The sequence below is a fragment of the Pongo abelii genome, chromosome 11, assembly GCF_028885655.2.
Source record: "Pongo abelii isolate AG06213 chromosome 11, NHGRI_mPonAbe1-v2.0_pri, whole genome shotgun sequence".
In the NCBI taxonomy this organism is placed as follows: domain Eukaryota; kingdom Metazoa; phylum Chordata; class Mammalia; order Primates; family Hominidae; genus Pongo; species Pongo abelii.
Genome location: NC_071996.2, coordinates 113,151,306 through 113,167,252, shown reverse-complemented (window position 1 = coordinate 113,167,252; position 15,947 = coordinate 113,151,306). Strand labels below are relative to the sequence as shown.

General features: G+C 36.9%; 1 protein-coding gene across 11 annotated transcripts in view; it reads right to left on the bottom strand.

The window, feature by feature from the left end:
* The window catches only part of UNC80 (unc-80 homolog, NALCN channel complex subunit), a 229,246-nt gene that overhangs the window by 166,126 nt on the left and 47,173 nt on the right, over nt 1-15,947 (bottom strand). For 9 of the 11 annotated variants that reach the window (XM_054549776.2, XM_054549783.2, XM_054549777.2 and 6 more), the window contains exons 12-17: nt 15,325-15,593; nt 13,909-14,277; nt 8,540-8,686; nt 5,211-5,358; nt 2,989-3,137; nt 413-579 (exon numbers count right to left, since the gene is read on the bottom strand). In XM_054549776.2, coding sequence (XP_054405751.1) covers nt 413-579; nt 2,989-3,137; nt 5,211-5,358; nt 8,540-8,686; nt 13,909-14,277; nt 15,325-15,593 — 1,249 coding nt within the window. The remainder of the gene's footprint in view (nt 1-412; nt 580-2,988; nt 3,138-5,210; nt 5,359-8,539; nt 8,687-13,908; nt 14,278-15,324; nt 15,594-15,947) is intronic. The other 2 variants (XM_054549779.2, XM_002812802.4) reach the window with 1 other exon arrangement.

Genomic DNA, 15,947 nt, shown 5'->3' with positions numbered 1-15,947 from the left:
ACAGGCTATTACTTAATCATTTGCCTTTTACCACATTTAGAATAGAATTTACTGAACAGGATCATGTGGTATCAGTAATTGCTTTTCCTTTCTGAATAAAAGTGTAAATTATGTACAGAAGAGACTAAAACAGGTAGCATTTTACCATTTAATTAAGAGCTATGACGTGAAGTTCAAGTACAAGAAAATTTAAGAACAACTGAGCTCTAATTCATATTAGAGGCAGCATTTGACAGTAAATTCATTCATTTTCTAAGCTGCGGCTGCACCACACCAGTGAAACCACTTACACAAGATAATTTTACCATTCCTATGCTGAAGTTTCACCACAGGAACCACACAAACAGTACAACAGATTTTATTCTACTGACATAAGGCAAACAGTAATATTCAGAGAGTTCAAGCTTCCAACCTTTTACTGCCCGCAGGCTTAGATTCCTGTTCATTCTCCTCCACCTTTTTCCCTGGTGCTAACTTCTCGGCACTGTCAAGCAGAGCACTGAGGGCCACTCTCCTGAAGACATTCCCATGAGCCTCTTTGATAAACTGGACCAGCTGACGAATGTCACAATACAGTCCCTGTTTGGAGGCAAGAAGGAAGTTGGAGAAAGAAAGATAGCTGTGCGATTAAATAGTTTTTCCAGGTAGAGAGGAAGAAAGTAATTCCTTAGGCTTAGATGAGCATTGGAATCATTAAGACAGGACAGTTTACTATTGATGAAACTGGTGGTATACTCCCTCTACAATGTTCCTATAGAAGAACATTACCAAGGCCTTTGCTGGTCATCCTTGGTGTGAAAAAGGATGGTTATCACGCTTCATTCAGAAAGTTGGCTGCATCATTAGAAAGACATTAATTTACATTTTAAACCATTGTATTCCCAAGCTTTAATTTTCTCTTTTAATTGTAACTTCTGAAGAGATGCCTGCAAAGAAAAAGGTAGTCAAAAATTTGTTTACATTAGAGATTTTGGTCCCTGTTCAGCTTCTCCAAATTTTCTGCATCATTATGACAAAATATGTTAAGTCCTCCAGACACTTCTACCAAAGACAGATTATTCAAAGGATGATGCATTTTGCTGGACAGATTTAGCAAATTACACATATGTTGTAGCCCATTTGAACATGAACTCGACTACAAACTGAAGGTGATGTAGGGCTATTAAAACCAATATATTGGTGAATCAATATTTAAAAATATATGCTGGACTTTTACTTGAGAAATTAAGCTTTGGATCCAGCATTTCCCCCTCTCTCTGCTCATGAAGAAGGTAGTTACTGTATTTTTTCTTTTTTTTTTTGCCTTAGGAAAAGTTCATGGCAAGGCAGAATGCAGAAGCCTAAACATTTACCTTGATAGTTTTGGTTTTCAAAACCTAAGACCACTGGGACAATTATGTTCATAATTTTTAGGAAAGTAGAAGGTAGGACCCTTGGGGAAAACATGGATGGAGAACCCTTCGGGTTCTGTGGGAAGCAGGGTGCTGTGCCCCTCACTCTGCTCTGCAGTAGTTCCTCTAGGAATGGGGCAAGACTCCAAAAAGGAAAGATTCCAAACTCACCAGAGGGTGCCCAGCCCTAAGCACACAGCAAAGAATACTACGTGAAATCAGAGACGTAGGCTAATCATTGAGACCTGTGGAACCTCCCCAGGCTCTAGATGCTTCCTAAGACTTGGGGGTCTTTGCACAACACTGTGAAAGTGGGGAACCCCAAGAATGACAGAAGTTTGATGTCCCACTGTTCTTATGGGATGGGAGTTCAAAGTCAAACTTAAGATTTCTTTTTTAATATAGTATTTTTCTATACATGAGTTTGTAAAAAAAGATGTATAAGCAGTCATGTATATTATAATCAACCTGTTAAATTACTTTTGCTATGACCAAATTGTATGCATGGATGGTACCTGTGCTACACTCAAGCTCCAAGAAACTTGCTGGGTTGGCTTTGGCTGTCAGCAAAATTCAACTCCTTTAGTCTGGGATTTTATCTCAAGTTAAGTGAGTTGTTTCAATAGTTATAATAGCTTAAAATAATTTCCTTGATTTGAGTACATTAGCTGATAGGGTCCACATGTGCAAATGGAATGATTTCTGCATAGGAGTCATAATATCTAACAGACTGGTAGGATAGAGAAATGCTACTTTGCCTCCCAAAGATACCTGAATTCACCTATTCATGTTAGATTTTTCAGCCTTAATCTACATTTTCGTATCCGAAACCACAATCTTCTTCGTGGTAATTAAGCACTAGCCTTTTAATTTTTTTATTTCTATAGGTTTTGGGGAAGAGATGATATTTGGTTACATGAATAAGTTCGTTAGCGGTCATTTGTGAGATTTTAGTGCACCCATCCCCCAAGCAGTATACACTGAACTCGATTTGTGGTCTTTTATCCCTCAACTCCTTTCCACCCTCTCCCTGAGTCCCCAAAGTCTACTGTGTCATTCTTATGCCTTTAGCATTAGCCTTTTATAACCTGGTTCTTCCCTATCCTATTGTGGCTTCAGTGGTTTAATTAACACAGTCTTTCAAGACAAGTAGCTAAAAAATTACAGACAGTGCTTAATAAAAGAAAACAAAACCAATTTCAGCAATATATTTGCATTAACTTTTAAAGTAAATATGGCTTCAAATAATACTTGGGATAACATTCTTTAGTATTTTATGAGCCAACAAGCTGTGCTCTAGAACCTTCTTTCTGAAGGGCTCAACATACTTTACAATTATTTCACCAAACACTCTATAACCTTTGAGATGAGAGAGGAAGATAGGTGAATTTGCAAATAGGATAATGAGTAACAAGAAGAAGAAAAGTGTTGTTAAGGCTCCATTATGAGTTACTGGTGACACCGGGGAAAATAGATATTTAAGCTTTAAAGTGTAGACTTTTAGATTTCAGCTTCTCTTACTCATGGCCACGACAATGAGTACTTTTCTCAGGGTAGAGACTGAGACCTCCTGTGGGAAGAGAGGAGAGCTTCTCACCAGATTCTCAGGGCTGTGCAATTCATGTGTGGTTGAAGCGCAGCGTGTGATGAGGGATTTAAACATGGCGCTGACGATAATGCCTTCCACATTTTGGGCTGTGGATTTGTTGTCCACTGTGGTGAAGTTATTTCCAAACCCAGCCTTGTCTGGAATGCAAAGGTACAAATTAAAGACAATGTTTCCTTTAAGCTACACAATGGGTAGGAGGAAGGCAGTACTTGGCACCCAGGAATTAGTGAAGTGCTACATGAAATACAGAAACAAGGAATTAAAGATGCCGCCGATTTAATAATCTCTAGGCAGACGTGGAAATAAATGAGTCATAGTCTCCTTCAGAGCCTTTACTGTGATACAACCAATTGCATTTCCGGAATGGTTTTGTTGATAAATCTTAGCAAAGGAAAGGAAACCAACTCTTAAGTTTAGGAAAGACTTTTAGGCTTAGAGTAGTTTTTAAATAGGTGATCACTTACAGAAAAAAAAGAAAAAAAAAAAGCTCCTAAATAACCCCTCAATGGAGAATTCATTTTCAAGCTTTCTGGTGGTGAGAAATGCTACTTTCTCAAAGGAAATTGTTCAGTCTGTCTAAAGTGGAATAAGGTGGGGCCAACCAGGTAGCTGGGAAGGGAGAAGAAAGAGTCAGGCAGGAGCCCTGCAGGGAAGCTCTCATAGGCCCTGGGAAAGACAGAGTCCTGCCAAGAACTGCAGAGTTCTCCCAGAAACTTCTTGGGCAGGTGGAGAGGGAAAACCTCCCCCCTTCCTCAGAGCCACCTCCTTCTTGCTCACACACATGTGAAATGCCCGTGAATGGAAGCCTTCGACCTCCGTGGCATTTTATGCCAGTTTCTCACAGAAAACTGGATCTTTCGTAGGCGACACATAGGTACCCTGTGCTCATGCCAGAGGATTTCTCATGGCCTGTGAACCACCTGTGAAATGTGACAAAGGGCATGGGCAGCTCCAATATTCACCAGATAGGGACCTATGTCTGCCTGGCTGATTCACTGTGATCCACTCCTACGTCTCAAGCAACGCAGGAGGAATTTATCACCTTAAAGTAATATACTTTATTACCAACCTCTCACTGTCTATGCCAATTGACAGGGGATGATCTCTAGATTTCACATTGCTGAAAGATTTCTTTTAGTCTATGCTTATAATTTCTATCTCAAATAGTTTAAAAAGGAGAAAAAAATCATTTGTAATCAAGAATTTTTCTTGCATTGTCTCAACTACCATCCTAATTTATTGTCTTTTTAATTTATATTGTGTTTGGTTTAAAACAACCATGCTAATAGATTGTTTGAGGGGTTCTATAGAGGAGCAATATTTTATTTTAATGTGAAACCGAACAATATTCCCGGGTTACAACCAGGAAAACTGCTTCTAAATCTAGCAAATATATTTTCATTATAAACTAATCAACTACTATTATACATTTGTTATATAAACAATAAAAACCTATACTACAAAGCTATCCTTCCCAGACTGTAATTAAAATGTGTATTTTATTCAACTCAGGCTTCATGCATTATTTTCCTTGCATTGCTGCGTTTGCATTCACATTGGACTGGTGGTCTTTGGTTTACTATAAACGCAGTTGACACTTATTGGTCTCCCCCTGTAACTTAGGTCTTCATACTAGAGTTTTCTGAAAGCCATTAAGTTATAAAATAGCTTGTAGGTTTATCTGTGCATCCATTTGCCTTTTTTAAAAAAATTAAGTATGTGTGTGTCAAAATTGTGTTACTGCTACGTTTACTGCAATCATAAGGTTTTTTCTCCCATTTTACTTTGTGAAAAAATTGTCAAGCACTGTGCCACTATAATGCCTGTACGTTATAGATACTCATTTCACATCCGTTGAACTAATGAATATGATCACTGCCTCACAGGTCATATAACAGAATGTTATATGAGAGAGAGGAGTCCCATAAGTGGTGGTATAAAAATTGAGGGGCTAGGTAAGAACTCCACAAGCTTTACCAAACTTTCATTTACTGCAGTAAGTTGTTCTCAGAAAGCCTCCAAAATGTGTCATCAGAGATAATGTGCAAACTTTTCTTGTTTATACTCTATACACACAGCCACACACATGCATGGACACATATGTATCTTTTCCTCTAAATTCTACCTCCACAAATTTAGTGTCCCCTTGAAACACTACCTGCTTCACCTCACAATGACTTCTCCTAGAACTTGGGTGCAGCTTTACTTACTGTCAGTGACCGGCTCCATACAAAATCCTAGCAAAGCATGCAAGAAGTCCACTACATTATTGAGAGAGTCCTTGTTCACATAGTCCCTCATGGTTTGTCGGAATTGCATCTTATCTAGCTTGTATAGCTTAGTGAGGCAGTTCTGGGCCTGCAATGAAGGAAGAAAAGTGAAAAACTCACAAGTACCAGCTTAAGCTATGGATACTGGTAGTCTGAGACAGAAGCCTTCAGAAGGCAAGGGTTTCCAACCATCCCCACTCACTGGTGACAGGCAACCCTGCTAGCCCCTCTTGTCTGAGTAAGATGTGAGCACAGACAGACTAAGAAGTCTGAGGGTGTTTACATTGAGAACAACTGCTCCATAGGAAAAACCCCAAAGCTCAAAGCTAAGGTCTAACGCTGGTCTCAGAAAGAGTTCAGTATTTTCACCAAGATAGAGATTTTAAGATCTTAATGAAAAAAAAGTTTGAAATTTAGATAAGTGATAGAATTGACAATCTATGTTTAGAAAACCTCAAAGGCTTTGTGTGCAATGGGAAGATGCGTGCCACACTGCATCTGAATAAAAGAGACAAAAGAATGTCTATACAGTGGAATGAAATGGGACAATGACCGAAGTCTCTGGGTTGAGGGGAAAAGGGATAAGGATCAAGAAAGAAGGGGTGGCTGAGTGAGGGCCACCTTAATTATGGATGGAGAACTCTGGACAACCAGGCACAGGCATTGAAGTCAGATTAGGGAAGGCAATTCCTGAGAATTGGGATTGTATTAGTGCCCTTAATTGTGGCCCAGAAGAAAATTTAGTTATATCATCATTTTGACAAATCAAGGCCCAGGAAAAAATTCCTGGAAATTTTGAGAGAGAAAAAAAAGATTATAAAAGACTGAAACTTGGAATCAGCAATAGGCTTCTTGGTATAACTTTGTTATAATCTCTCCATCTGTATTGCAAAGTCAGATGGATTGATACGTTTTTCATTTTTCCTTTATTATGTCCCAGATTTGAAATTAGGTATTTTTATTCCCAGGGAGTTTACAAGTTTCCAGATATTGAACAAACTCATTTTTATTGCAAAATAAATGCTGCTAGCTATAAAATGAAGTTTGCAAAGCACTTAGGTAAAATATATTTTGCATAAAGAAGTATTTAATTGTCATTCTATAAAGAATTTGTGAAGATATTTATTGTAGCATTTATAAAGCTCTTTAAAACCCCGAGTTGGCAGGCCCTGAAGTACAAATTATTCTGTGTTTTCTATAAAATACACCAAAAAAGGCATGATTTCAAATCTTCTCTTTAGAGGATATTAAAATGTTTGTATCATCTGTATGAGTTCAGCGGGAAGTTTAAGCAAGCATAAGAATATCAAACTTTAAATACTTAAATTCTGAAAGAATATCCTGAATTTCTTCAAAAGATATAAAACTTTTAAGAAATGAATTCCTTTTCAATATTTGGAGACTACCAGCTAATGATTAGATTAATATTTTAAGATACGTTGAGGCATTATATGATGAAATTGCTGAGCACTTTGACGAATATCGTTAGAATAACCTTCTGTTTCTTGGAAGAAAAAAGGCTAGGGAAAGGACCTTGTCTGGTAAAGGTGAGAAATATTCTTAGTATCTTAAAAGTTAAATAGTTTCTGAAAGGCCAATGGTAGAGAAATCTGAAAATATTCAGCTTCTGGAACTGGATATTTCTCAAGGAAAATTTCCCATATTTATATCTCTTGGACAATGTGTTTACTGAACTAAATAAGCAAATATAATATCAATAATGAGCATTAAACAAAGGAGATAATAGAGGAATTGTCCCATAAGTCAAATCGATTAGACAGGCAGAACACTGGCTGGATGCCCTCATAGGAAGTGTTCAGTGCTCCTGGGGAGGAAAGTATGATGAACTAAGTGATAACAACAGCTCCTCAAATGGCTTCTGATCCAACTCGCCCTGCTTTCTGTGAATCCAGAAAGACAAATCTTGGTTATCAGAGCCAGTTTATACTTCCAACTAAAGCATGGCACTTTTTATAACGTTTATTTATTATGTTTTACTGTTTCATGTCATGAAATTGGTCTTCTGCATGGGGAGTGATGTGGTTTATTTGTCTTTGAAGGCATTTATTCATACTGTAATACAATTTAAAATCAAAGATAAAAAATCATATACACATGTGCAAAGATGGGGGAAATGCCAGGCTTTCTATAGCCTTATTAATTATTATTTTCAAATTTTGGCCTCAAAATCTAGATCTTGGTCAAAAGTTTCAAGTTTCAAAATTTAGAAGCTAATAGTGCAAATATAACCCCCATATACACATAATAAACTAAAATAACACAACACAATATAATATAAAAGAGCAAAACAGAAAAGGATAGACAGATGGATAGACGACAGATGATGCATTAAGCAAGAAACCCAGCATGCTAATACTGTGTGAACATTTCATGACAAAACCTAATATCAAGGAAAAATGGGCTGGCATTAGATTTTGACATGACCCTAAAACTCTGCCAAGATATGCCAAAGGATTTCCGGAACTCAACTTTGCATCAAACTCTTATTTTTAAGAGAATATTTTCTTATGATTTCAATTCAAACATACATATGAAGCAACCATCCCAGCTCAGACTGTGGAAGTAGGTTATTGTTCAAGTTGAAAAAGAAAATTAACAGTCAGCAGAGGCAAATAAAAATGAGCTGGAAGACCATTTCCAGTACAGAATTACGTTTGGCAAGCCCAAATGCAGAGTTTCAAGTTTCACACAGTTGACAAGGACATGATCTCAAATATTCAGAAGGCAAGGTTCATTCTCAAATAAAGCAGCCAGAAAATGACTGGCTACTTTTACAGTCCTCTTTTGTCCCAATAAGGGCCATTTTCCACATCTTAGGAAGGACAACAAACCAGGTCCTAAAACTTTGACCCCTTTCTCCAATATGCAATATGTTTCTACGGTACCCAGGCAGATGATTAAAAAGTCATTTGCTACAGGCCATCAAAAGCTTGCTAAATGTGTTCATCTGTGCAAAAGTTCTTTCAAGCTGCAATTCACACATTCCAATTATATATACTTTCACTAATTGGGAGTTGGTCTGCCCTAGGCAGGAGGCAGAAATGTTTTCCCAATTAAACTTTCCTAAGCCTGGGTTTTAGATGTCTTGAGATATCTCATGAGAATCTCCTAACACCAAAACGGCATTAATTATTCCTACAAAATACAGTATTTTTCAGGGAACACTGACCCTCATTGTCAAAGGACTCATTCTTAAACAGAAGGGAAGGAAGAGGGAGAGGAAATGGAATCTACTTTAATTCTCTTACATTCTCTCGGAATACCTGGTGTCTCAGACGATCTCCAGAGAGCCCTCGGTGTCCTTCTCCACAACCATAGGCACATCCCAAAGACTTCACTATTTTGATGAGCATTGTTAGAGCAAGCCTATGGTTGCTTACAGGTGTACTTTCATCCTGGTACCCACGAATGAGAAAGAAAGAAAAGTCTGTTTACTTTGTCACTGAGGTCCTTTTGCTAAGATTCTATTGTATGATTAAATCAAGTTTATATGTTTTACAGGGAGCACCTGCAATTTGGAAAACAATTGTAACGGGCTCAACAAACATGCTCAGTTTTCTAAAATTTAGTATATGATTTAAAAGAAAAAAATCTATGTATTTTGAACACCCTCTGTTGCTAGAGAATATAAGTATAGACTTCTTTGTTAGAAGACATGCTTTTATATCCTTGACTACTGTCAGACAACCACCTAAAGAGAGACAGTGCAGACTATCAGTGATGAAAGCAAATAAGTTTTATTAGAAACTACCCTCATCAGTAGGCTTCTGATACACCAGGCTAGGATTACTGCCAAGTTTCTGGAACTGATCAAAGTCTGGAACTTCGAAATTTCATGGCAACTTCTGACATTTTTGAGGGCTTTTATTTCTAATTGTATACTTTCACTGTATTATAATACACATGCACAAAGTGAGAATATACAGAACTTTATAAACACTTTCAGCTTGATTCTTTCCTTGAGGCTAAATAGGAAGGCCCCCTGAGATGAATCATGAGAATTGATATCATTCTATCTTTTGCCCAACTTAATCTTTGTTGTTAGTGGAGAACATGGCTTCCAAAAAAGGAACTTCCTTGAATTATTTCCAAAGAAGCATAAGGAAGCAGTTGCTAAGGAATGATGCAGAGCCCAGTGTGGAAGAGTCACTTTCTTTGGGAAGCTGCAGCCTGTCTCAGTCCTTCTACCACATTCTACCATCAGCACATACACCATAAACCTCGGATTCCAGCGCCTGTTCCTTAACCGCATATGATGTTAGATAAGTTAACTAATCTCTTTGTGTTTTTGTTTCCTTACCTGTGAATTTAGGATTATAATAGCTGCCCTTCCTACTTCATAGGTTTACTATGCAGAGTAAATTAAATAATGGATGAGAATTGTTCTGCAAATTGTAAGGGACTTTTCCATAGCCACATGATTGGGTTGACGCATAAACTTTGGAACCAGATATAAGTACTCAAATGTGCGCGTCCTATGGAAGGAATAGGGGCTTACCTATACATTAGCATGGGCCTTACTATGATAAGGTTGACTTTCTTCTCCCCTAATGTTATCCAGTTGGTCCCCCTTTTCTTATCTGTAAGCTCTTGTAGTAGAGGTGGTGCTGAACTCCAGATATTCCCCTTGGCACTGCAGCATTCATTCTCTGAGCTATTCGAAGTGCTGTTGGCTCACTGCCCTCAGATGAGTGCCTCTGAAGGCCACAGCTAGAGAGCTGCCTCACCCAACATTATACTCTCTTCCTGGAGGCAGTCTACCTCTAATGACTGGACAGGGTCATAAAGGGACCCGGGGTGTGTTTGCTAAAAAGATCTCTTTGCATCACCTGGGGACCACATAAAGAGCCATCCCAGCTTCAAAGCCCTCTGTGATTAGCTTAGGCCTCTATTACAACTACACTGCAGTTCAATTTCTCCCTATGCCCCATCCTGCTTCTTCATACCTAACAGAGGTTAATTCTGAGAGGACACTCCAGTAAATTGCCTGCACACATATCTTCATAGTAGAGCCTGTTTCCAGGGACCCCTACTTAAGACAGCTCAGAAGGCTGCAAACAGAAGACTCAAACTTATCAACAGAACTGTATGTATATAGGTTGACTATCCTTATTCAAAATGCTGGGGCTAGAAGTATTTTGGATTTCAGATTTTTTCAGATTTTGGAATATCTATATATATATAATGAGATGGGAATAGGACCCAAGTCTAAACACAAAATTCATGTATGCTTCACATAGACCTTATATACACAAGCTAAGATAATTTTATATAATTTAATAATTTTGTGCATGAAATAAAGTTTTGACTGCATTTTATCTGTGACTTGTCACATAAGGTCAGGTATGGAATTTTCCACTTGTGGCCTCATGTTGGAGCTTAAAAAGTTTCAGATCTTGGAGCATTTTAGATTTCAGATTTTTGGATTTTTAGTTTGAATTCTGATTTTAGCTTCAACATTTACTAACTATATAACCTTGGACAAACTACTTAACCTACCTGTGCCTTACAAAATCGGAGTCATAATATCTATTTCATAGAGTTGTGAGAATTAGAGTCAAAACATGAAAGGCATATAATAATAGAAAAACTAATTATTATTAATTATTAATAACAGCAAAATAATTATTAATTAAAAATAATAATAAAATTAATTATTTTTATGTGTGGGGCACTGCTTTCCTCTGGAGCACCTTTATGCAAATTAGAAAAGGCACCCCTCTAGGTGGAGAATTAGAAGAAGATGAGCCCTCTGAATGGTTGTAATCCTTTGGTGAGTGGTTCTGAAAGCGGAGGTTGGACTGGATTTCAATCCTCACTGGCTTCCTTAGTCAAGGACCTTTGTGTAGAGGGCTCTGTAAAGGCTACAAAGCTTTATGCAGCAGAGCCTCAGAAAAGGTCATCCTGAGCAAGGGCTTATTTGGAAGACTGGTTTACACATATTTTAAAATTATTATAAGCTCCTTTAAAAATGTTCTAGCTCTGGAAGCTCTTTGTAAATATCTATTCAGGTTTTTATTTCTTTAGACCTTCAGATGTCCTTGGGATTCAGGCTGCTTTCATAGGAGACATTCAGAAAGATGTAGCAACTTACAGGCAAAAAAAAATTGAAGATATTAAATAACATTCCAAGCTCTCAGTACAAGTTGTGGCAAATATAGAAATGGAAATTAGATCTTCCTTTCTATCTTAATCAATTCCTATGCTTCTGTTATTACTAAGTTGCAAAATTAGATAAACCTTCTGATTCCACTGAAGATAACAGATGGGTTTGGGGCAGAACAGACCAATGTGAATCACAAACAGAAGGCATTTGACCCACCATCAGGTTTTATTTTATAAATTGTTTGTACTGAAAAGAATGTTATTTTGGGAACTACCTATAAAACATATATATCTTGGTGGCTGTATTGGAGACCACATAATCTGACTTTAAAAATCCCATACTGATCAAAAGTGATAACTCTGGTCAAAATAACATCTATTACATCAAGCTATATAGTCTAGATAATATCTAGGTGCTAAACAGTCAAGATACTTGTAGGTTTTCAGTAAAAATGTGGTTAAAATGCCACTTGGATAAAATTTCAAAGCTAAAAAAGGAAAAGCAAAAATGAAAACAAAACACTAATTATGAACCTCAGAGATCTTTAGCATACATACAAAACCTCATCAGTTTAGTTGGAACATCTAAGCTTTGCTGATAAAAGCTTATCAATATTTCATAATATTCTCTTTTTTTCTTTCTAATTTCCCTTGAATATTATAATGGGCAAAACACCATTTCTAATCTCTTTGTCCAGATGGAGGTGATATGTAAAGAATGGATATTCAGTAAGAATCTCACCAGTTTCTGTGTTTATAAATTTGGTTCTTATAACTTGTATTTGTTTGCTAATTCCTAAGTAACTGATCACTGAATGATTCTTTAGATCTTAGCATCTGCAATCAAATCTCTTGTGATCTGTACCATTATTTAGATAATTTTCATTTACAGTCAGATCTGAAGTTCCTTGCATTGTCCTCCGTGATGGATAAGGTGCTAAGGTGTTGGGAAACTTAAAATCCAATAAAGTTTGTTAGAATTGCCTTATGATTAATACAATTAAGGCAAGAGAAGAAAATCGTTAGAAAAGGCTCAACAACCAAGATTATCGGAGCAAGAATATTTGGATAACAGTCCACAAATATTGGGAAGAAAAGAGTAAACAATAAAATGAAGAAACCAGATGATAAATCCATATTAAACATGTGTCAAGTGGGACTCAAAAGAAATGAGGAAGAAATTGTGAAAGAGGAAGGAGTATTGCAACGCTTGCTCAGATGTGAAAATCTGATAACATGTAAGAAAAATGGACAATTTATAGTTTATACAATATATATCTAGATGGTATATATCTAGAACTCTACACAGTATAACTTCACATGTGTAAACACTTGACATGATGTGTAGAGTATTTGTTAGAGATTAAAATCTCTTGTTAATTTCAATTTCTGAATATCATTTTCTAGCTAAAACCACAAATTGAGATTAGTGTAAGTTATGTGAATTTAAGCTGTAGTAATTTGTATTTAAACTTAAAAAAGAAAACCAATTCTTGATGTTAAGAAATCATGTACCAGATGTTGACAAGGCAGAGGGAATTAAATTTAGGAACAATTAATAATAGAAAGACTAAAGCCACCGGTATGTGCCACATTGAGACATGAGAGGGCTGAATGAGGCTAAAGAGTTATTCCCACTTCAAACCAACACAAACTAATCAAGCAAAATTCTTCTCTTGCTTTCTCCTTAACTGTGGTTGAAGCTGGCTGCCAAAAATGTGTTACTTAAGAGAAATAACTTTACATTGAGGAAAAATTATACTGCTTGTTATGGGCTGAATATTTGTGTATTTGCAAAATTCACACATTGAAGCTGTAACCCCTCAATCTGATGGTATTTGAAGATGGGTCTTTGGGAGGTAATTAGGGTTAAGTAAGGTCATGATGGTGGGGCCTGGTCTAGTGGGATTGGGCCCATATAAGAAGAAACACAAGGAAGCTCTTTTGCTCTCTCTCTTTTCCTTTCTCTGTATGCACAAAGAGGCCACATGAGAACACAATAAGACAGTGGTCACCTATAAGGCAAGAGAAGAGGCTTCAGAATAAAACTAAACCTGACAGCACTTGGACTTCCCAGCCTCCAGAACCATGAGAAATAAATTTCTATTGTTTAAGCCACTCAGTCTATGGTATTTTGTTATGGCAGCTTGAGAAGACTAAGACATTCTTCAATTAGGTCAGAGTCTGAAAGTTTTGAGAAAGGCTATACTTGGCATCAGACTGAGAATTACGGCAACATGGCATAACTGAAATGTTCTCTTGCAGAAATAACGACTAGAGAATTAGCTCTAACACTGCTTGGATGGCAATAGATATTGGATTTAGAGTACAGTTGCATTTAACTGTTTCTACTAATGCCTACTGAGAACCTAATGAAGAGATTTCTCCACTCTCCACTTTTTTGCTCTAGTGACTAGGTGCTGTTCAGAGTCAATAAACTGCTGGCAAGCAAGCTTTAGAAAGAAATTAGGTATGACATTTCATGAGGACACATAAGGTGGTTCAGTCATACCTTCTCTTGGTTCTTATCATTCTTCTCATAAGGGCCGCCTCCACCTCCTCCACTTCCTCCTCCATCACCTCCTCCACCTCCTCCATCTCCACCTCCTCCTTCTTCTCCTCCACCATCTCCAGCTCCACTAACAGCAGGGCCTCCAAATCCACAGGTGGAACTTCCAGATACTCCTTTGAACTGGAAAGCTCCCTCACTTGGCCTCTTTTCCAAAGTCTCATTTTCCTTGTTTTCACTCTTCTTTCTATTCTTTTCTACACAGGGCACCACACCAAGTTGAAGCAAGCATTCCACAATGTTTAGCGCCACGTCACAGATACGAGAGCTGATGTCATGATTAAGGACAAGATAAACAGCCTTCAGAACTACCTGAGGAAGACAAGATAAACACAGCATGATTAAGTTACCTGCACTCCCTCTTCCTAAAGAGATTTGGTTATTCTGTTTAACCCATTTCCTTAGGCTAGTCTATGAAATTGGGTAGAAATAATTTAGACAATTGTCAAATTTTCCTATAAAAGTTGCCGTGGAATCTTGTGTATTTGCTTAATAGAGCATGTAAGTCACCCAAAGTATTAAAAATATATACATGTATTATCTCATGTACATCTTCCAAAACATGCTATGATATCAACAGTTAATGGGGTATTGAAGCATAGTGAGTTAATGGGAGAGTAATTATTTGCCCAAATGGAAAGTTGTTCTATTGATTTTTTAAAATAAAAGTGTTTTAATCCCCTGTCTTTCATTCATTACTAATAATGGATAAAGAACAATGATTTCCTTTTGCTCGTTCATGTCTGTATCATTATTCATATTTCATTTAAAGTACAAAATATTTGCATGTTTAAATTATGTTTCTTTATTGGCTTTAATATTGTAAATTATTTGCTAAGCCAGGATTCCTAATGTGCAATAAAATTTTGTGAAATATAGTTGTAAAATACAACAACCCCTTCATTTGCTAATAACTATACTCAAGACAGGCACTCTTGAGAATGCAAGCTTAAATCTTTTAAGAACTTCTATTCATTTTTTTCTGGCTACACAGGAGGTTTGTAGTCCTGTTGATATCAAAATAAAATAAATGAAGAATTTTTTTGCCCTCATTCTAGACATAAGAGACTTATTAAACACACACGTATGTGTATTTATATATGTATATTCAGGATTCACTAATGGTTTTGGATTATAAAAATATTCTGAGATCAGATCAAATCTAATGCAATGCTTGAAAAAAAATAAGGTGCACCTATGATGGTTGACACATTGGTGAATTTTTTTCAATGGGTGGCTTTTTCATTTCAAGGTTTGATATTTCTAAGAATCTATATGCCCATTTTATACAACATTGCAAAAATGCACCAAATAATTAATATCTGTCTAACTTTGGTAAGAAAAATTCTTGCTTCTTACAGAAAGATCAAGCATTCCATTCTTGTGGACAAAGTTATTGGTCCCGTCAATATGTTCTGTGTCCTCTAGGTAGCTGTAGTTTATGCAGGAGTCTGTGAGGCTTCGAGGTAGGTTAGCACATGCCAGAGGTTCATGTGGCATCTCCGGGATAGGCACCTGGTTGCAGAGTTTCCTCATATGCTCATTGAAAAAGTCTGCGTAGCCTACGTTGAATGACGCCAAAGTGGTATTGAAGGTTGCAACTGTGATGGTGGAGATCTGAGATCGCACTAATAAAATGAAAGCAATGTCTTAGTTCTCCCTACATTAACCTACACTATCAGTTATACTATTACTTCAATCATGACCACAATAACAGCTGTAGTTTTTGAAAATATTTAACTTATAGTCTCAAAGCTACTCTCAACTCTCATGGGACTGCTGAAGCTACTAAGGCCATATGATGTGCGGAAAATATTAAAGATTGTAGAAAAATGTGAATTATAACTGGCTTCCTTAAGGCTGAGATTAGGATTTAACTTCTGTCTAACACTGACTTAGTTTAGTTGATCAGAATAGATGAATTTTACCCACTGTTAGATGATAGATCATACTGATATAAACTATTTGTTTATAGCATTTTT